Source organism: Xiphophorus hellerii, chromosome 10, assembly GCF_003331165.1.
Source record: "Xiphophorus hellerii strain 12219 chromosome 10, Xiphophorus_hellerii-4.1, whole genome shotgun sequence".
NCBI classification, from domain to species: Eukaryota; Metazoa; Chordata; class Actinopteri; order Cyprinodontiformes; family Poeciliidae; genus Xiphophorus; species Xiphophorus hellerii.
Window position 1 is genome coordinate 11493396 of NC_045681.1, and position 23006 is coordinate 11516401.

General features: G+C 37.9%; 1 protein-coding gene across 1 annotated transcript in view; it reads left to right on the plus strand.

Annotated features, from left to right (window-relative positions):
• The window catches only part of map2k6 (mitogen-activated protein kinase kinase 6), a 31968-nt gene extending 21050 nt beyond the window's left edge, over positions 1-10918 (plus strand). Inside the window, exons 6-12 of the mRNA XM_032574746.1 lie at positions 462-578; positions 673-724; positions 1756-1883; positions 2115-2192; positions 2563-2702; positions 4367-4412; positions 6834-10918. Coding sequence (XP_032430637.1) covers positions 462-578; positions 673-724; positions 1756-1883; positions 2115-2192; positions 2563-2702; positions 4367-4412; positions 6834-6911 — 639 coding nt within the window. The 3' untranslated portion in view covers positions 6912-10918. The remainder of the gene's footprint in view (positions 1-461; positions 579-672; positions 725-1755; positions 1884-2114; positions 2193-2562; positions 2703-4366; positions 4413-6833) is intronic.
• Positions 10919-23006: the final 12088 nt, after the last annotated feature.

The window sequence follows — 23006 nt, forward strand, 5'->3', positions numbered from 1 at the left end:
ACTGCTGAGAAAATGTAATTTAAGAAAAGTGCATCATCAATGCAGAACATTGCTGTCTGTTTATATAAATAAAGAGTGAAGTGAAGCACGGAACCTGTTTGTTCAACCATATCATTAGACTGAAACTTACTGGATGTACATGGTTACAAGCAGGTCAAGATAATTTAAAATCACTTCCCAGCTTTTATTCTATGACAAATGATTCCCATATTACATGCAGTACATATAACATATATAATGTACAGCAGGACTAACCTTTTGTTTTATTCCTGGCTAACATTCTTGTGACTAAAACCTCTTCTGAGGATTTTATTGGATGGAGAAAACTTCCTGCACCAATGAATGAATGATCAGGATTTCCTCTTTTAGGTTTTTTTTTTTTAAAACTTCCTCTGATGAGAATCCGTCTGGCTGCTTTGTGTCTTGATCTCTTTCCAAATCCTACCCCCATCTGTTGCCAGGGTGACGTGTGGATCTGCATGGAGCTGATGGACACTTCCCTGGACAAATTCTACAAGCAGGTGATCGAGAAGGGACTGACCATTCCCGAGGACATCCTGGGAAAAATTGCTGTCTCTGTGGGTTACTTCACTAGCAGCATCACATGAATACATGCTTCAGATATTTGCTATGTAACTCTCAGTTGTTTATTAATGACTTCTGTTATTACAGATAGTAAAGGCTCTGGAGCATCTGCACAGCAATCTGCAAGTCATCCACAGAGGTAAGAGCCTGAGTGGAAACCCATTTAACTCTCAGAGATGCTTTCAATATCCATTCAGCTGCTTCCTTCCTTCCTTTAGACTATTTCCAGATCCTATTAAAGGATCATAACAGCATCTTTATTACTCGATACTCGAGAAAAGTTCTGAAATGTGAATCTGTCTCTGGTGAAGAGCACTCTACAGGTTAAAGGTCTTAGGTTTCCTGCCTTCTTAAACATCAATTGGGATCTTTTTGATGCAATTTCAGTCAGTCACTGAAAAGGGAAAATGTATAGATGTCTAACGTACTTTGATGCATGTATTAAAATATAAAATGCTAAAATATGGTCTACAAGAGGAGCCTGAGCATTCTTTCTGAGGAGGCTTTAACATTTGGTGGAAGATGCAGATAGATATTTATGCAGATGATGGAAAGGAAAATCAAGTGCAACTACTTTGTACCAGGTCTGAACTGGTGCAAAGTAGTATGGTGTGCAAACATACATTTCTAGTTCACTTTTAATTAAAAAAAAGTTGCCTGAATATCAACTTGAAATTTTATTTAATGTGTTCTAAAGTAATAAGTTAAATTGTTGCCTCAATATTAAAAACATGCAGTTTCAATAGATTGAATATTAAGATATATATTCTTATACTGTCAACTGTCTCGCAAAGCAGAGTAGTGACACTTTTAAATTATATAATTTTCTAAAAGAGGGCTAAAATGTCTTGTGTTTTTCAATAATTAAGGAATCTATAAGATCGTCATATTGTAACTAATCAGATTTTTCTCTTAACTAAACAAAATTGTGCTGCACCATCAAAAATAGTGTTGACAATTTTTCTTTGTATTGGTTTCAAATTTTAAGTTTTAGTAATATGAGAAATTGGTATGTCCAATTATAATATCTATTTTATATTATTTATTTTACAACCTTGCTACTTATTCTTTTAGCATGTGAAACGTAAGAAGACAGCTTCTCATTTTAAAACGAGCTACATTTTTTTCCTAATCAAACAAAAACCGCTGTTTGCTCTGTTGTCTCTCCAGATGTGAAGCCCTCCAATGTGCTCATCAACACTCAGGGTCAAGTGAAGATGTGCGACTTCGGCATCAGCGGCTACCTGGTGGACTCTGTGGCTAAAACTATGGACGCCGGCTGCAAACCCTACATGGCAGTAAGCAGCATCTTTTTCTATAAATGAAAGAAGTGTCTAGCTCTGTATTTTAGTAGAAATAGCAGAAATTTATGAGACCAATGTTATTATAGTGAAGTTGTCAGCATTTGAGGACCATTTTACATTAATAGTGTTTACATAGCTTCTCAGAGGCTAGTTGTTTTTTAAATTTGAAAGAACTATAGTCTTTCAAATGTAAAATTTGTGATTGTTTCATCTCTTTCACCTCAGCCCGAGAGGATCAACCCGGAGACGAACCAGAAAGGCTACAACGTCAAATCCGACATCTGGAGTTTAGGAATCACAATGGTAGGGCAATTAAGTAAAATAAGTAACACCTGAACTGTTGTGAGAATACAGCACCATCCACACTTATTGCCACACCAGCTAAAGTTGTTTAAAAAATCTTAAAATAAACGCATCTTGTATTTCAGTAAAAACTTTTGTTAGATCACTGGTCTCACACTTACTGGTAAGTAGGGTTACAGCATTTAAGTAATTCTTAAAACTGAAAACTTTCATTTTGCTTTCACTTTTTACTGAGATTAACAGGAATTTGTGGGAATCCACAGCTATTTATTGTCTGTGTTCACCCGTCATATCCATAGCTCTGCGTAGTTGTTTGTGTCACATTCGCCTTTATTTCAAGTGTTAGAAATGAGTTTGTGTGTGTTCTCAGATTGAGCTCGCCATCCTGCGCTTCCCGTACGACTCGTGGGGAACGCCCTTTCAGCAGCTGAAGCAGGTGGTGGAAGAACCTTCGCCCCAGCTTCCTGCTGACCAGTTCTCCCCTGACTTTGTGGATTTCACCTCTCAGTGGTATGTCTTTGTGTCGCTCTATGTTGATCCACTTCCCTAGAAGCAAATGAAAACAGGAAATCATTGTTACTGGTGTTGGTTCTGATAGAATTAGTATGTTAATGTTTCCTATATAAGTTACTTATTTACATCTAATAAAGTTGAACCATCTTTTTGGAAGATAACAAGTAAAAAATGTTAAGACATCTAAACAGGCAACCCAAAAAATCTTCAGTCACTGATTACATTTTAATTGTTTCATTGAATGAGGTATCACGTGTCTTGAAAATTGTCTCAAAACAACAATATTATTGTTTATCGCAATAAGTTCTGGGACAATTAATCGTCTGGTAAAATTTGTTATCCTGGCAGGCCTACATGTAACAGCTGTCAGAAAACGTTATTATTTTCTCCCTTCCGATAAGAGCAGAGCAAAGTTTTCACCTGACTGACCCAATCTGTTATCACTAGTAGCCATTCAATGACACTACAACACATTAATTCTGCGGTCTGATTTGGATCTGTCTCTGTATCCACCTGATGTTCATTTTTAAACTTGTTGCCTCTTATTTCCTGCCGCTGGTTTTGTTTCCTCCTTTCTCAGTTGCTTAGTTACAGATGCAAGTATTATGGTAACAGGAAGATGCAGCCAGTAACTGCGTGAGCTGCGGAGGGATGTCTTTAATATAAAGAAAGGTGTGAAAAGCCTAGCTTCTGCCTTTTCGTGAATCTAGTCCAATATGTAGACTAGATTCCTTGTGTTAAGCCACTCCTGAACAGAAACTATGAGGGAAAGATCTGGACCATTGCTCAGTGATCCAGAGTCCTTGTTTTAGATAAAAGTAATTTATTTAAATAAATTCCCTCAGAGATCACAGTAGACAGAATGTTTTCTCATCTGACTCCATCAGCTAAAGAGTATTTCTTATTTATTTGTCATTTTGTACATATCAAAACTACGTTGAGAATTTACAGGAAACTTGACTGCTCTAGTTTTGCTTGAAATAAGCTTTCAAGTGTCTTTTTTCTGTAACATCATTAGGTCAAACTGTCCTTTTGACAGTTTTCATTGATTTATGAAACATCTAAATCCTGCAGGTGTATTCTGAGGTGTTTTGTGTGATAATATTTAAACTCATTCAAACTCAGAGAAGTTTGCAATGTTACCATAATTGGATATTTAGATTAATAAAGAGCAGCAGGTATTCTAGACCTGTAAAGCAGGTTTGTACCCCGTAGATGAAGATTGTTTTATTTCCAGACTCCTGCCCTCTGTAGAATCCAGACCATCACAGTTCTGTCTGCATGTGTGGGCTCTTTGTTCTGCTGCAGGATGATCTTGTACCAATCTGTTGGTGTTCTGAGCCCAAAGTAGCATAAACTGTCTGTGATATTCTGCTGCAACTCCAGCTCTCCCTGCAGAATGGAGGTTTCTTCTCACTCTTCTGTCCTCAAATGATGGGCAAATGATTTCTCAGAAAATGGAGTCAGCTGATTTTTACCAGCAGAACCATGCAGCTGTTCATGTTCCATCCGCTGTCACACTAATTGACTCAAATCAATCTTGCTCGTTTCCTGTGAACTGCAAAACTGAATGTGAAAGTACAGAAACAACTTGTTGCAATTTGTTTTAGAGCAATTCTGTATTTTGGCCTTGTTTTATTTGGGGTTTTTTTTAACCACAGCTTAAAGAAAAACGCCAAAGAGCGGCCAACATACACAGAACTCATGGTGAGTTTTCTCTTTTATGTTCATCTTGTCCTTCTTTTGATGTCTAGTGTTCTTATTGTTGTCTACTTACCATGGCTTTAATTACACACTACGGAGCTGATAAAATCTATAACATATTTATAGAAAGATCTACTATTACACATGACTGCAAAATGATCCTAAATGACCCAATTTTGAAAAAAGGGATGTATGCACACAAGAAAATCAGTCAAACAAAGAACAGAGACTGAAGTAACAAAACACACACCCAACAAAACAAAGCCAAACCACTCTAGACCAAAGTGGTTATTTTGCACAGTGTAGTTGTCAATTACATTACAATGAATACATATAGATACCAAACCTCTGCAAAGAGACAAATCAGTCACAAAGAGTCACAAAATAACCAAAGAATATTTACAGTAATGACATGCATAAAGAAATCTTCTGAAAAAATAAACAGAGAGATTGCTGAAGCCTATAGACGTTAAGCTAGAATATAAGACGCGTGCAGTGAGAGCAAACATTCAAAATAGCCAAACCTGTAGAAATATAAATCCAATGAAGGAAGAAACAAATTCTACAAATGATCAGAAAGACAGATTGAACTACAGAGTATTAAATAAGACAACAAATCATGTAAATTAATCTAGTAAAATGTCAGACAGCCGTGGCAGAACGCACCACAACTAGGAAACTTGAGAAGAAATCTTAAACTTTGCCAAAATACCAAAATACATCAACCATCTTCTATTAGATGTGCTAGAAAAGAAAATAGCTGAGTAATGGAAGAACCAGACACTCACCAGAAATGCTCAATCACAGTTTGCTATAATAACTACCAGCATTTTTAGGGGCAGAGGGGAGCAGGAGTTCACAGAGGAACATGATTTTAACCATCATACACAGTCACTTTGTGTAGAGTATAGGACTTACTAGTCTGCAATTAGCACCACTACCATCTTATGCTGTCCTTGTATGCAACCATTTAGACCTTTAGAGTGTTTTATGTAAGTCACATATCAAATGTAATAAAATTAATTCCTATAAAATGTAATGGGAATGAATTGGAGGTTTGGGATGTCCACTCAGTGTCTTTATTTTGATGTAGAAATTGTGAACATTTCGCAGTTTAAAATATTTTTGAATATTTTACAGGTTAAAAAAAACCTACAATGTGTAACATGATCACACCATAACCTTGATATTATGCGGTCAAATCAAATCAAAGCTGTAGAAAACCTTTAAAAAGTAATATATTACATATTATATGGCATTTTCCCTCGATTTTTGACAATTTTGTAAAAGCTGTTCAATGTGTTAACAAATGCAACTTTCATTATTCATAATGGGAATTTATTTATTTTTGTTTAAAGGTCTTTCAAACAAACTGGCAATCATGTCAGTTTCATGTCACCAACCTATTAGAGGGCAACACATAGACAAACAGGACAAACAACCATGCACGGACACACACACCCACGCCCACAAACACACACAACTTAGTAAGACCCAATAACTAATCAGTCATTCATTTAGACTAGGAGAAAGATGGAGTCAAACAAGGACATGAACAATGTAAAAAATGAGAAAAATATACAGACCCTGTAAAGTTCTCCAAAGAACAATGTACTGTATATGCAGATAGATGTCAGTTTTTCTTTTTTTTTGTACACACAAATAGACTTAGCATTAGCATTTCTGCAAAGAATTTTCAGACAAGATGGCCACTAGAGGCCACCACGGCATTATAGAAAGATGCAAAATGATTTCCACAAGATGTAAAAAGATCCAAAAGCAGGGAGGGAAAAGACACAAGTTTAAAGAGTAGATTCACACAAGAAAGGTCCAAAACATCTGAGGGATAAAATAAAAATCCTCAAAAACAAATGAAGTTAAAGTCAAATACCAAACAAATGGACTAAATAAGCCAATGTTGGCACTTTAGATGTTGGCACATTTTACAACAGAAAAACAACTTTATGAAGTGAAATTTGACCTGAAAAGCCCCTAAATTTTTTGACTAAGTAAAAAGTGCATCAATAAATAAATCTTAACCTTAAGAGCACTTAAAATACTAAAGACAGAAAGTTACTTCAAAAGGCAAAAAATGAAGTGAAGGAAACGATTAGATGGAGCATCTTAAATAAGAAAAAAGGCTTAAAAATGCCCATCAAAACTGATCATCTTTATCCAAAATAAAAACAAGACAGTCATTTCAAAATGACAAAGCAACTAAGAAAGACAATAAGAAAAAAAATCACTTCAAATAGAAACACCGTAAGGATTATAAGGAACTACAAAGTACAGAAAGCTGTATAATAGACTAGAAATTGATGGTTAGCATCTTTATATTTTCAGTCTTGCTAGGGATGTAAGTCTGCCCTCATGAAAAGACTCCTGATTTCATTCAGACTAACCTGACCTCCGTCTCCTCCACAGCAACATCCCTTCTTCACCTCCCACGAGGCCAAAGAAACTGACGTGGCTAGCTTTGTGAAAGTCATCCTGGGGGATTGAGCTCTACATGCGCATAGCACGGAGGGAGGAAAACCTAAAAACCCATCCTAGAAAAAAGCAGGTCTCCCTCTCACCCCCCTCCACGCCTCCAGAGTCAGAACGAGGAAGACCAGCGGACGAAGTAGAACGAGGAGGCGGCCTCTGCGTCTCCCCTGTGAGGTGGCGGGAGGGGCGGGGGAGACCTCGAGTATAATGTGGAATAATTCAAGGTGTCTGTATGCAAAACCTCCCCCTGTGATCAGATTAGCTTCACCCACTACTCCCAATATTATTAACGAGCTGGCCACGCCATCCACCATCGTGGTCAAACTCTTTTTTTTCTCACTGAAAAGCAGTGGAAGATGTGCAGATCGTATATAAAAAAAAAAAGATGGATGATATAACGCTTTCTGTGTATAATCTAAATATTTGCCTACTCAAAGCAAAAGTCCCGCATCAGATTATTAACTGACTGCATGTACAGAATATATCTCTGGCAGCCACAGATGGCCAATGATGAGCAGCTGTAGAGCCTGATTGTAGACTTAAGAGCCTCCCCTAGTGGTCTTTAATAGGTACTGCAGTGCAACTGCTTTCTTTGCCAATGCCATCTACCTACGTGTTTTAGGCTCTTGGCTGCCTGCGAGTGTGTGAGATTGTGTGTGTGAGCTGAGGGATGTGTTCAAACGGCTGCAGGTGGAGGCAGAGCCAGAATGCTGTCCGGTTAGTTTGCAAACACGGCGAGAGGTCGGCTGATGCTCTGATACAGCTGCTGTTCAGCATTTCAGGCCGTCGAGCTGCAGCAAATTAATCAGAGCAAACTAATCAGATTTAGTCATCAGAAAAGCTGTGAATATAATGAAGTGTCTTTTACCAACATGTATGGGTGTTTTTTAGACCAGAAACATTTTGAGTGGCTATAAAAAGAGGATTGCCCCTGATTTAATGTGCAGTTTACTATAAGTTGAGCTCCAAATACCTATCATACACTCGCTTTATGTGAAAAGGGCTGGCATTGTTGAATGTGGTTGAAGAAATCTTGAAATTATTGTTAGATTTTTTTTTTCTAAGCTTCAAGCTGCCGATTCCACTTTTTATTTGAGTACAAGAACAGGAATCTATGGAAATCTGTAACTAACTCGGAGGGTAGGTGACTTCATGTTGTGTTTGAGTGAGATGATATTGTTTTAAAATAGGGTCTCTCTTGTTTTAAAAGACACAGCTTTAATGAAAAGCTAACAAGCCTCTCAGACATGCAGTTTACAGTCTTAATAGCTTCTTAACATCTTTTTCACTCCTCTGTTTTAATTGTTAAAAAATCTTGCTGATACTGAAAATGGCTAACTTTGCATCTTTGCGCTAACAGCATCCACTCTGAAGAGTGATAGCGCAATCTATTATGTGTGATGCCTTCCCTAGATCAAGAAAAAAAAGAAAAAGATTTTTAAGTTTCCAACTCCCTCATCACGGGTCATTCCTGATCAAGCTAATAATTGTCAAACTCAAGCCACCATTGGATTTCTTGACTCCAGCTCCTGATCTTTTGTAGAATCACTGAAATTAACTTTCCAATGATACTTCAAAAGCAACAATTTACCAATTTTTTCCCAAAGTTTGTGATTTACCTTATTCTTGCTTAAGTGTTGTCAGAAAATATAACTGTCTTGCACAAAACAATAATTATGCAACAGCTGCTTATTTCGTTTAGATGTTCCTGACGAAAATGTTAAATGTTGGTTTATATTGTAGAAAGGGGCTGACACTAAAGAATTAGAAGTCAGAGGAGCCTCTAGGACTTATTTTTAGCCGGAAACTGTAAATATTTGTCCAATATTTGTGTTTGCCTAGTTGGTTTTTGCACATATTTCTTTGAGTGTAAGGTAACCTTTCAATGAACCGATCTCCCCTCGTACAGGATAGTGCCCAATAATTTGTTACAATTCAGTTTAGTCCAGCTGTTTTGCACTTTTAATATAAATATATTACTGTATTTTCCTAGTTAATGGGTTTTTATTGCTCCACATCTTCAAGCTCAAAATAATTTGCCATGACAGTTTGAGCAAAGGGAAACCAAAGCATTGTCTTATGTTTGCACAAATAGTAAAACTGTATTAATTCTGGTACAGAATGGCCATACGAGTTATAAGTACTCATTTGAAGTAACAGTGCTTAGCTTGTATTTTCTGTCCCTTTGCAAAGCCTGAACCAGTGAGCAGTGAGTCTTGTTCTTCAGTTTGATTTGTTGCAACTCGCGGTCTTGGTAATGCTGGATGCAGCTGTGCAGACCTCCACATGCTTTATTTTCAGTGTGTGTTTGTGTGTTACATGGGGAACATTGTCCCATATCCTCCTTGTTTTCTGTACTGAGCCAATCACAACCCTCTCCACTCCATGCTCAACATAAAATGAACTGGACATTGTTGCTATTATTGTTGTTAGTACTATATTAATGTTATTATTTGGGTTTATCCCCACTCCCTAATCCATCTTACAGACATATTAACTGCAGTTATTCTTATTTATTACAACTGCTGTGTCCTTCTGAAGACTTGAGCGATCCATCAGAGACTCTTCTTCGCTTGCCTCTGCGGCTGTGTGTTTTTGTTGTGTTTTTCTTGGCTCAAACAGGTAAATGCTTTTACAATGTAACTTGTATGCCTTCTATGTGCCTCTATATTGAAAAGAAAAAAAAATGTCTAAGAAAATAAGGATGATGCAGGGTTGGGCTCCCTCCCTCTTCACAAGCTGCATGGCATCATATCCCCAGCAACCTGCCAGCTTTGAGGACTTCGTGTTTCTTTGTGATGTTACTCTTGCTGTAGCTTGAGGGTGTTTGTACTTGTGCCTGTTGTCGCCTCAGTGGCTTCTGAGGGCAGAAAGCTTGAAGATGGTGAGTGAAATTTTAACAATGCTCTCGCTTTGTCTTTAACCTTAAAACTCTCTTTATTTTAAGTCACTTTTTTTTGTTGATTTTGACTTGTTTTGGAGCTCCTTCTGGGATCTAATGATGTGAGTTTATGCACTGTACAAATGCAGATTATTTTTAGCCTTCAGAACCAACTTTCTGTCCTCAGTCTGCTTCCGTCTTTTTTTGTCTTGAGGTTTCCTGTTTTGTTGCAGGTTAATAATCCTCTCTCCTTCCACCCCATAACCCGGCCCTAGCTTGGCTCAGGCCTCGTGAGCATTAGCCCAGAGAACTTCTGGAGGTGTTAAAGTCTTCTAAACAAACCGTCACCCTCCTCTGTTTGTTCCGGCTACGAAGCGTTGGCTGCTGATGCTGCCAAGAGCCAGTTCGCTGATGAGCGGTGGATGTTTTTGTGTTTGTACAGCTGCCAATCAAGACGAATCAGTTTGTGGTGAGCACAGCAAGGGCTCCCTCATTACCACATTTCTATGACAAAATTAGCAAAATTCAAAGATTCTTTGTGTCAAATTATATATATATTTAAAAAAAAATCAAACATTTTCTAAATATGACCAAAGAGAAGCCTACCAGAATCCTTTTATTCATCACCATGTATATGTGGTGTTTGTGGGTGACTTAAGTGCCTAATGATGCTTTTTTGTCACAGATTTATACTTACATCCTTCTCTGTGTTCAGGCATGATAGCTAAACACCATCTTAGTCCTTTAGTTCCTCTGCTGAACCCACTGACACTGCATGTTGCTGGGACTTTTTGCACTTTACTGAGGACATACAATCTATATATATATACAGTATATATATACAGTATATATATATACATATAAAGACAAAATTCAGTTGTTAAAGTTGCTGTGTGTGGACAGTGGAATAGAGAGTTGGATATTTTAAAGTTTTGCAAATTTTTTAAAAGTTCTGCTAGTTAAATTCTACTGGAACATCTTCCCCTCACATCTTCAGTCGTATCTTTTGAAACTACTCAGATGCACCACTAGATGTCACAATCTTCACATGGTGACTTTACAATTAAAGTGAAAAAGAATGCAGCTTTTACTGTTACAGTTAAAACTAACTAAATTATTTACATACAAAAAACAAATCTTACAGAAAAAAAATATATATTTTTGTTCTTAAGGCTTCAAGTCTGCAAATATTAAAGTCTGTCAAAGGAATGTAATTGACTGTAAATCTCACTGAGATGCTAAATCCATCCATCCATCCATTTTCTTTACACCCTTGTCCCAAGTGGGGTCGGGAGGGGTGCTGGTGCCTATCTCCAGCGAACAGTTTGCCAGCCTGTCGCAAGGCAACACAGAGACAGACAGGACAAACAACCATGCACATACACACTCACTCACACCTAGGGAGAATTTAGAGAGACCAATTAACCTAACAGTCATGTTTTTGGACTGTGGGAGGAAACCGGACTACCCGGAGAGAACCCACACATGCACACAAAAACATGCAAACTCCATGCAGAAAGACCTCGGGCCGGAAATCGAACCCAGGACCTCCTTGCTGTACGGCAACAGTGCTACCAACTGCGGCACTGTTATGACTTTAAACAGCCTGTTCATGATCAAAAACTTTCCGATATGACTGAATTAAATCAGTTCTGCACAAAATTGTGGGCAAAGATTCTTCAGTTATCAAGTTTAGAGCCAAACCTGTGGGACAAAAAAAAAGCCAAAAAGAAATCATGAAGAGGGATTTCAGCTTAATGTCTTCAAAAGACATGAGCAGCGTAATTCTGTTATGGAGATTTTGGTACATAAAATTGGATAGAAAAAACAGTAATCTATCCAAATTAAAATGTATATGTTTTTATTCCAACTTTTGTTGCCCCAGGTTTACACACTGCAACTTCAACATTGTTTCATTCAAAACAAATGGAAACCTGATTATATTTAACTCATTTTGATTCTTCCCTGGAGCTTTTTGCTCTTACCTAAGTTTATTTAGAGTAATACTTAAGATTTTTCATATCTGACAGCAAACTACTTCATTCATTGGCTAAAAAAAGAAAAAAGCTTAAAATAGTGTTCGGATGAACACAGTTGTATTGATCAAAGTAATTCAGCTGAAACCTACAGACTGGAATTATTGACAGTCACATAATGCGCAGGAGGAGCTGCATGTTAGTATGCGCAGGAGGAGCTAATCCAAAATAAAATTGGCACAAAATTTAAAGAAATTTAGCAAGGTTTGTCATAAATAGAGACAATCCTATTGTGGAGAGAGGCTGTGTCCTTATCCCACACACCACTTAGGCCTCTGTTTAAGTGAATAAACTCTTAATTGCCAATTTGTCTACTTTCTTCTGACATTAATTATCCAATCCAATATGAAAAACCAAGAAAAACTCAGTGAGATTTGTTTTTTATGTCTGAAACCCACCTTTTCAACTCTGCCACTCAACCTACAAATACTATACTATAACATTTATTGCCAAGAAGCGCTAAAACAAAGAATTAATGGAACAAACACAAATTTTCTTACTTTTTTTTTTTTTGATAAGTAAATATTAATCTGTGCTGTTTGGGATCAATTATTTTTTAAATCTATACTCTCACTTCCAGCCAGGGTTAAGCTACTGAGAGATTTTGAAAGGCTAAGAGACAAATCTAGTCATACACCACATCACATCTTGTTGCTTTTAAGTCTGTCCCAGTCCAATAACTTGCTAAAGAGTAGAGCTTCCCGTTTTTGGAGAAAACAGCAAATCACCGTCCCTCTAAAAATCTGCAACGTCTTTCTTTCTGCGTCTTTCTTTCTCTGTGAGCGTTCATCTGTTCTACATGCATGTAGGAAGTCTATTTCCATCCTGCTGTCACCTGCCGGGTGACCTTTGCTCACCGGGGTCAGGACGTCCGCGTGGGAACATCCCATTATAATCTGACTTCAACCAGCAGCAGGCACGTATGTGTGGATGATGCAGCTTTTGCTGTAACAGTTTATTTATTTTGTCATTGAAGGTCATAAAGAGACGTGATGCTCGGAGAGAATTGGAGGAAATTTTTTAGTTTTGCTCACCTTCCACATATTCAAAGTCTATCTAAAGAATTATCAGAAAGCCTGCGGATGAGGGAAACTTTAAACCCTTTACAGACATTTTGTTAGGTTTATTTCAGGTGTAAATTTGTCGTCTGTGCGTCTGCACATTTCTCATGCTGCGACATGACTTGTGACACCGTGGAGCTTTCTGTTGGTAAACTGCTGGTACACACAGCTGTATGTGACTTCTGATGTTGCGGTGTTGTGTTCTTTAATCTGCGATCGGGAGGGAAGTGATCCAGGGATGCTACTGTACGTGGAAGAGGGTGTTTTTGTTGCTGTCGAGTGGGTTTTTGGGGAGGTTTACTTTGGGTTTTGCAGCTCCATGGGAAGTGAAGTTCTCAGTATATTTCCACGTCTCTTAAGCCTCCGCTAAAGACTGATGACTGTTCACTTAGAGCTCAATGAATTTCTATGAATAATTTAGATTGCTCAAAATGATTGTGTGCAATTGTAATGATGGAAATTCAATAAAAAAGAGGTATTTTTACACAATAAGTTCTGCATCCGTTTCTTGTGTTTTGCATCATGTTTCTGTAGTAGTTGACAAACAAAACTTGAACACCAGCTGGAATACTTATTTTGGGAACAAAGATTTAGAAAAATTAGGGGAGACATTCTAGGTCAAAACTGGGCTGCTTAAGATTTTATCCTCCAACATTTGAAGAAAAGTAACCCATAGCATGATGCTGCCTCTTCTATGTTTCAGAGAGGTTTTTTTTGGGGGGGGGGAGATGCTTAGTACTGTTTTTGTGTCAAACATACATTTTTGCATCTGTGGAAGAAAAGTTCCAGTTTGGTTACTACAGACATCTCTTCACAAAGTTTTGGGAGATTTTAGCTTGAGAACTGGTCGTTTTCTTTTGAAGAAAAAACCGTACCTTGCAACTCTATAGCTTAGAATATGGAGAAGATGGAAGATTGTTGTAATATGTGGAAAGTTCCACAGCTCCTTCACTTGCATCCTTCTGCTGGATGGAATGGAAATGAACAGATGTTAGGGAAATCCTATTACAAATCAAGAAAGCTACATTTTGAAAGGTATTGCACAAAAGTTTGAAATTCTGTCCACTCTAATGCAAACAGGCTACTTCTCTTTTTTTTTTTAATTATCACTGATATGTTTTGCAGTTAAAAGGGTTCAAATGTTTTCAAAGGGAATTATTGTGTTCTCAAAAACTGCAGCCTCGGGAACTTACAAATTAAACAGGGATTGGTTGACTTTTTTAGAGTGACGGTCCTTCACACTACATTACACTAATGATTTAACAATGGAGAAAAAAAACTTTAATCTGTATTTAGAGTCAAACCGTTGGAGCAAAAATTTTGTTTTTTTATGGTTAGTTAGTGGACAGTGATTGAAAGAAAGGAAAACGGTGAACTTTTCCCCCAGCTCCTCTGGCCTAAATTCACAAAAAAGAGTAAAGGATTTCCCTCCAACCTGATCAAAAGCGTCACAGGTTCTGACTTTCTATGAATGCCTGAGTTTTCTGAAGTCAGGGCTGAACTTTGCTCACAGATGTCTGAGAGATGATTGTTTTAGGAAGGAAGATGCAACAGGGAGCCAAAAATACCCACCTTCCCCCACATTGAAGTCCAGCAGGATGGATGTGCGTCAGATCAGACTGTAAGCAGGAGCAGGTAGTGTGTGAAAAACTAACAGTCGCAGGTAGTTTGCTTATGTTGTTCTGAACCTTTTCTGCCTTTGTTTTGCTTTGCTCCTCTCCCTCCTCGCTCAATGATTTCTAGGGTTTGCACCAGATTCTGTTATTTGCTTTTCTGTTCAGCACGTGTCAGCCTCGTACTGTACGAGTTCAACGGGTCCATTTCCCAGATCTGAAGCTTCCTTCGATCTGCGGCACTACGTGACTTTCTGCAGAGCAAAACGAGACGCCAAAAGGGCATTGAAGGAATGGCAGCTGGCAGAAAGCAGAATCTGATGTAGAGATAAGGTGTTCTGAAAATGTTCACGAACTTCTGCTCCCATTAATGCTTAAGTTAAATGATAAATCAGATTTTCTTTTTCACAGTGGAGAGAGAGGAAAGGAGCTAGAGTATGAGCAGATACAAAAAATAAATAGAAGAGAAACGTGAGAATTTTAAAATGAATTTTTAAAAATCAATGGAAATTAAGGTGGAAGAATGACGGCGACTGTATAGGACAATAAAATAAAGGCGAAAAGTAAACTTGGAAATATATATATACTGTGTATATATATATATATATATATATATATATATATAGGTATTAGAAAGAGAATGAAAAGAGTCAAGATGCTGTCGGTAGAGTTGATTAAGTATTTTTAAAAATATTTGTCAAAAATGCCAAGTAGAAAATGAGATGTATACCTTGTGAAAACAACAAGCTCCTCTGGAATTTCCTTGCAGTTTTACTTTCATTAGCAGAAATGCAACACCAGAGCCAAGAAGAATTTCTTAAAACTGTCAATTGTGCTCATATACATGCTGCTCACGCCCACACAGAGTATGTTGTTGTGCTACTCAACTAGTGGCGAAGAAACAGTCTAACGTAAATTCAAATTTTTCAAATTCTCAGCAGGTTCTGCTGTGATGGAGGAGCTGCAGAGGGAGGGCTGTAGCGCAGTAGAGAGCAAAGAGGAGAAACCAGAAAGCTGTGCTGCTTCAAATTTCCAGCCTTTGTCGTCGGTCTTCCCAGAACTCACTCCCTGCTGTAGCTTTAATGGAATGTTCAGAAAACAAAATAGTATGAGAAAGAAAAAAACAAGACTTAACATTAAAAGAAAAATTATTTTCCAACTATGATTTCAAGTGAGAGGAGAGAACGTGACAAGAAATATAAATGTTAGTAAAAACAACGCCAAGACAATGAGGAGAAACTGTGGAACATAAAGAGAAAACAAACAAATACAAGAAAGCTGAAAAAAAGAACGGATCATAATTAAAAAGTACTCACCCAAGAAGTCATTGTTTATATTTTCCAAGAAGAGCTGCCCGACTGGTTTGGTTAATGAAGATCCAAAATCATGGTGACAATTTAAATGCATCAAACAAACTTTATCTCTGTCTTGCAGAACAGCTCAAGCTCAGGCACATTGGATGAAGAGCAACTTTATACATTGATTTTCAACTCTTTCAACACATTCTCTATTAGAGTCAGACTTGGACTTTGACTAGGCCAATCCTCCTTCTCACTGATGGAGCCCTAAATAATGAAGCGTAGTCATATATTTGATCTCTGATTGCTCTAGGTATTCCATCAGAGACCGTGTTTGCTTAGTTTGTTTGTGTTTATGTTTTGTTGTGCTTTTACCGTGTTTTTGTCTTGTTAATTAATGATTGTTTATTGGTTAATAGATGAATTTTCCATCAACAATTAATAAAGTTACAGCAGGTTTTCTGAGTGCGCTTGAACTATCACAATAGTCAGGCTGCTGCGTTTAGACGCGTTTCTCGCCTTGATCTCATCTAGTTGAAAAGACATAATAACAATAATAATAATAATAATAAAAACACTTGGATACTTTTTTTGGTTTTCCAGAATTAGAATAAGTTTTATAAATCTCAGTGCCATTGAGCGTATGTGGTGTGCAGAAACAAAGATAACGTTTTGTTTTCTTATTGTGTTAAATTTGCAGCTTGTTTCACCTTCTCCAAACCTTTATCCCTGATGTGTCTGATAGGTACCCAGGTCTTCACGGTGCAGTTTGTTCTCTCTGCTGTCTAACAAACGTCTGAAACTTTCACACAAACAGCTGGATGATGCTAAGTTTAAACTTTACACAAATGACTCTATTAAATATAAATGCATCCCATACGACTGAAACTCTATATTTAAAAAAAAAAAAGTGATGTGTTGTTGCCCACATTTATAAAAGCTAAAAATCACTGACCCAGGGTTAACTTCTTTCAAAGCGCTTCGATGTTGGAGGATTTGGGAGTCTTATCAAACAAGAGCATGAGATTCCTCACTTGCAAGCCTGCCATCCTGTTGCTGTGCTGGTTTGAATTTCTTTCTATAAGCAACTGGCTTTTCCATACCGACAGCTGATGATGTAATGGAAACTCTTCTGAGCAGTGCACTTAAAAACTAGAGAATGATTTATAATGAAAGGCAGCTCCAGCACTCTTTAGTGCTTTCTTCTAAGGAGGGGATGTGAGTTTCAGGCTCATTGCTGGACGTGGGGGTAAAAAAGAATTATGCCTCTTTGTGACGATAAGCAGCCCTTCCATCTATTCAGGTCCGGCCTGCAGAAACGAGGGATTATTTTACCTCCGCAGGTTCCAGTGGCGACTGCAACGCCATAAAATCTCACCTGACCCTTTGTTTCACCCCTACAGAAAATAGCAGTCGGTTCAAGCCGCCAGCTCCACAGCCTGACATGCAGATGGATGGACTTTCTCTCCTGATAATGGGGGAAAATTTGTTATATAAGCCAAAAAACTCCTCAGGATAATCCCTGATCTGCCCTGTCTTTGTAAATCTCTTCAGGTGGCCAATAAATCGACCATGCCAAGAGGACCAAATGAAAGAAAGGCTTCATGAGGAGGAAGTCCTGCCCGTACACCTGTGACAGTCCAGATTATTGGGGGGGAAAGGGAAAAAAAACAGGATCTAAAACTTAGAGAAAACATCCTGTTTCCCCCTTCCTCATCTCATCCCAGAAGTGTTTATATAGCTTTTCCTGCTCCTGTATGTAGAAACAGGACAGATGAGTCAGGCTAAGATGGAAGACGAACCACTTCCTGCTCGTCCGCATTCAAACATCCCATTCAGTCGTCTCTCTGCTGAACAACAGCTCATCGGTTCTTGATGGACTTGAATGAACGAATGATGACTAATCACCTGCTTCCTTTCATCTTCAAATATGGCGACAGACGTGACACCTCTTCTTGTATTGAGAACCGGCTTCCTATCAGGAAGTTTGGAAATAGAGGGAAATCCCTGGAATAAATCCCAAAATATCATTGGGAATCACAAATGGCAGCTCATGTGCTCACGCTGCTCGTCATTGTTTTATTTAGCCATTTCAAAGAGCTTCCTTTTCCCACATTTGGCCTAAATCACGCTGATTTTTCTGTTGTGTTCCACTGTGAGCACCACTGAAAAGTTCAACAATTTCTTTTGTTCTTGAAATCTCACCATTCTGCACCAAATAACTCCAGAGAAGTGCACAGATTTACCAGATTACCGACATCTGAAAAAGGCCATAAAAAGGTCAACCTAAATATCATTTTATGTATTCACAAAAAGCAAACAGTACAATTTAAAATGTCTCTCATAGTCTAATGTGAAATATTCATATATGAAATAGAATATAAACAATATGATAGGATAACCCTGGGGTTCTTGCTCTAATTTTTAGACAGACTATTGTTCATACACTAAGCAACTCTATGTATACACTTTCATAGTTGTTGCTCTTACTGTGACACTTAAAAAAAACAACAAAAAAAGACATTTTTTTCTGCATTTTAATTAATAAGTATTATTTAGGTTTTTTGTCCCAGACCTCTTGATGATAGTTTCTGTTAAAGTAAACCTTGAACTCAGATTCGGGACTCTTTGCTGGCAGATCAACATAAAAATTTAGATTAAATAATTCTTTCTGTAATTATTTTTGACAATTTCAACAAAAGCTTGAGTGTAAAAGCCTCTGGTGAGCTGTAACTTGCAAAAGGTGGTGTTGCTTTACATGTTTAATCTTGCCACGTTATCAGAGGGCACGTTGTTCCCGCAGTCCACACAGGAAGTGACTACCAAAACGGAAGTGAGTGTGAGCGGAAGGCAAAGTGTTAAAGTTACGAGCCGAGTGGGAGGGTCGCATTCAGGAAGCATCCTGTGCACAACAAAATGCTTCCTGCTCCTGTTGTTGATGACCAGAAAGAGGGCGTTTGATGAAGCTTGGAGGGAAACAAAGAGGTGAAGCTTCCTAAATCTAACAACTAAATACAAGTGGGGAAAAAATGTGGTACTTGCAGAAAAACCCAGCTTCTTTATAAGCCAGCCTGCTACTATAAACCCTGTCAAACTCCTAAGTAGAAACATTTATTCCTTTCACTTTAGTCGCCACATTCCTTCACACACAAATACACCCACCACGGGTCCACTCCTGAAACACAGATTGGAAGGCGTTTTAAACTTAAAAGAACTGTAGATTATTATGAAATGACTAAAACAATGTGTGACGCAACAACAGCTGAGCCGACTAAAGCCGAATTCCTGGCTGATCGCCCACCGTAGGGATGAGCAACTCTGGACCTGAACTCGACAGTGATCTGATGAGGCTCATCGAAATCGGGATAATCAGTTAGAAGTTTTAATCCCTGGATTTGCACAAACACACCTCTCTCTTGCTGTTGGTTTTCTGGCTTATCACAATTTTAAAGTTGATATTGTTAACATGTATAACGGAAATAAATAGTTGCTCCGTATTCCAGTGCAATAGTAGTCTAAGCAATTACTTCTAGTAGTTGCTCAGACTAGTAAAAGTCTGAGCAACTTTCTGTTAAGGCTGCAGTTCAGTTTAGTCTCCTGTGAAACAAACCTCCAGGGTTTTGGAGACAACACTGGCAATTGAGCATCTTCAGATCCAACCTACGACAATGCAAACTTTAAATACTGTAATCATGGGCCTAATTCCTCCCAGTTTCTGTCTCTTTACCTCACCGTAGCTTTAGGTATTTAAGATCTATTGTTATTTCTCTCTCTCTCTCTGGAATAGGCTTGGTTAAGTTGGCTAAATGTTCAGTTACTTTTTCAGGTTTAATTTTTTTCTAATGTTACAGAGAGCTCTGGCACCACACACCTTCAAAAACCCTGCACTAGAAACTCTAACTTTGCATGCCCCAAACGTGTCCGGACTTGTTTGCTTGCTCCAAAGTTGTTGATGCTCCTGTTGTACCTACGTGATGTCCCCCATTGCCAAACAATTGCCCCACCCTGGCAAAAGGCTACAACCCCAATATGTCTGCTAGCTATTGTGTGGGTATCTGGCACCCGCAGGTTCAGCTGTTGTTTGCTGTCTTCTTTCCAGCACATGGCATGTCCAGCCTCTGCTACCCCGCCTCCTTCTATCCAGTCATTTCTTCACACTCGTGTGAATAATAGTCAGCTTGTAGCTGGATCCTGCAGCTACCTGAAATCACAGTTGCAGCAAGACGATTTCATGTCACTGAATGGTACACATGATTGAACTGATTTACAATTTATGGTAAATGTAAAATAAATGCATGGTACTTGCTCTTTTAAAAATGCATATGCATAATATCTTTAAAACACTTTGTAAATTTGTAAACTTTTAAAACTTGTAGCTCACTTAAGTTATATTAACTTGTGTGTCTGAGAAATACCTTAAAAAGAAAAAGCAACCAAGCAGAAAGCCTGAAAGTGACAAAAAGTGAGACCATTACATAAGGAAGATGTAAATCAGACATCAATGCACCACACAATGACCCATCTAGAAGAAAATGATTGCAATATGTCCTGTTATGCTTTTATTTTACATGGTAAAAAATATATAGAGAGTCCCTGGGCAGTAGCATACTACAAGTGCTCTGTGGATAACTTGGGCTACCTGTAAATTATCTTAGCTGCCGCAATACATTCTGACCCTCATTTGACTCAGACACTCAAAAAAAAAGGAAAATGTTGCTACAGCTAAATATTCTGGATAGGAGGAACATTTAGAGAACGAAGTTAATGATTTACATAATAACATAATATGCAGACATCAGTAGAAATTTCCACTGACATAGGAAACAAAGACAATACAAATAAAAATAAGTCATTTTTTATCTGAAACATTTGCACACAGACAACATTCCTCGTTGTGTTGGGATCAAATAATAGTTAAAAAAATAAAACCACAAAATGTCAACAAAATGAAAGAATGAAACATAAATGCTAAATTGATAAAGATGACAAAATAATATTCAGTTGACGCTGAGCATTAGGAAAATGGAGACATGTTTCTTAAAATATAACATTGCTAAGATAATGCAGGTATAGTTTTCTCTAAAATATATCAAAGAAATATTTGAAAAAGAATCTTGCACCCTAGTTACCATACTCTGGTTATCTTTAAGAAAATATTTGTACCTTAAATTGTGGGATTCCAATCCAAAATGCTGTGACACTGACACCAAAATGCAAAAACTAGACAAGTACACCTAGAATTTTGTTAGAAACCTTTTCACAGTCTTTAACGTTTTCAAGGTGCAGTCATATCTCTTCAACTTACATGTAAAGCTGAACAGTCGTGACAAAACTACATAGAAGTTTAAAATACACACAAACAGCTCAACTGGTTTTGGTTTTAGCACAGAAAGCCATTTTAACAACATTCGAATATCAATTTTATGTACAGCACAAAGAACTATCATCAGGCTCATTAAGCTTTTGATGCCTGTAGTCTTACAGCATCTGTTTGTTAAAAACAGATGCAACTGCTTGAGGAAGCTTTTTAATTATGAATTATGCTCCTTTTGAGGCCTTTCCCCCCCACTTTTGGATCTCAAAACATGCTTAATCAGCTCAGCTATTGCATAGATGTTAAACATTGTTGCTAATGTTTAATTTTCGCAATTATAGGACACCACTGCATTAGATAAATGTAGGATTTGTAAAAACAAGAGCTTGAATCTTCTAATTTGAGTGTTAAAATAATAATTTTATTTGTTTATTAGTGTAGGAATTGTTGTTCAAAGAATTAATTTATTAGAAGAGCAATCCAAATATCAAAACATTCAGGATGACTTATAAATGTGTCAACGTTTTAGTGTTGTTTTGCATTTCTTTAGCATAAAATGACCCATGTGACGTTGCATTTGGTAAACACCGGCTGTCCATGCTGACCTTCACACAGGCGACTCAATACGTGCTAAAAACCTGATCCACTACTCTGAGCTGGCTTAAAGGGGCTGCTTTGACGCTGTGGACTCTCAGGGTCATCAGTGTAGGAACTGAGGATTAGCTCCATTGTCCAACAATGCAGATGCACCAGAAACCCTACCCGGTAACAAGAGGTCATCTCAGTGCTTTAAGGGACAACATGAAAGTGTCTCTGAATGACCTACCGGACGCTACGTGTGCAGTGTCGCTGCAGGTCAATGGCCAGAACAACCCCTCATTAGCTTTGAAATGTAAACAACTTATAGATCTAGGCTGGCATCCCCTGAGGGGCGGGGAGTGACTGGGGGGAGTTTCCTATAGGCTGCATTTCATTATGGAAGCATAGAAATATAAGTAGACTTGCACGTGGGCTACACACACTGCTTTTCCTTTTTTTCAACTTGTTAAAGTAAGTGCAAGCAGGTTTCAAGGAAACACTGGTTTATCAACTCAGATGCCACAGGTAAAGCATAAATGTCTAAGATAAGGCTCTATTAAAATGAAACTAGCTGTTAGTTCACAATAACGTCAGTATTAGCAGGTCAATATATTTAGTTTCTCGTTGCCCTGCAGATGAACAGGGTGCAAACTGTTTAGCAGTTTGATATAGTCTGCAAAGGTGTGATGGATTGTTTGACATGTTTTTACTTCAAAATATCACAGAAAGGCAGAGCATCAGTTTCTCTTTTCTTGTCACAGCTCTGTCTTCTTTAGACTTGGTTTTCAGGAAGTGGAGTGTGCCAGTCAGTTTCACATTGAATAAATGGAGGAGTGAGTCTTTAGGAGCAATTGTCTGGTTTGTGTCATCATTATAGGACCACTTTACAATAAATTACTAAAGAAGAAAGTTCTTTAAGAATGAATACAATTTAAAATCGGCTAAAAGAGAGAAAGGAGAGAGGCACCTCTACTCAGAAGTGACAAAAATTGCATTCAGAGATGCAAACGTGGTGTGGGGGTGCTCATGTGCCACTCAAAAAAATAGAAAACAAAAATACATGAAAAAGGTACCAGATGAAATGTTACTTAATACCATACCTAAGATTTGAGGACAGATAGGCGCAGGACAAGCACAGGAGCCATTGTTTTAGAACTTCATCAAAATATCAACAAAGGAAGCTCCATTAAGCAATTAATTTGGTGTTCCTCCACCTCCAAAGAAAGGCTAGACGACTGAGCCTGAGCCACAAAAGAAGTCGGTGTTCTTAGAAAAGTGGTTGCTGGAGGTCAGCTGGTTTCAAATAACTGATGAACGTACAGAGATGT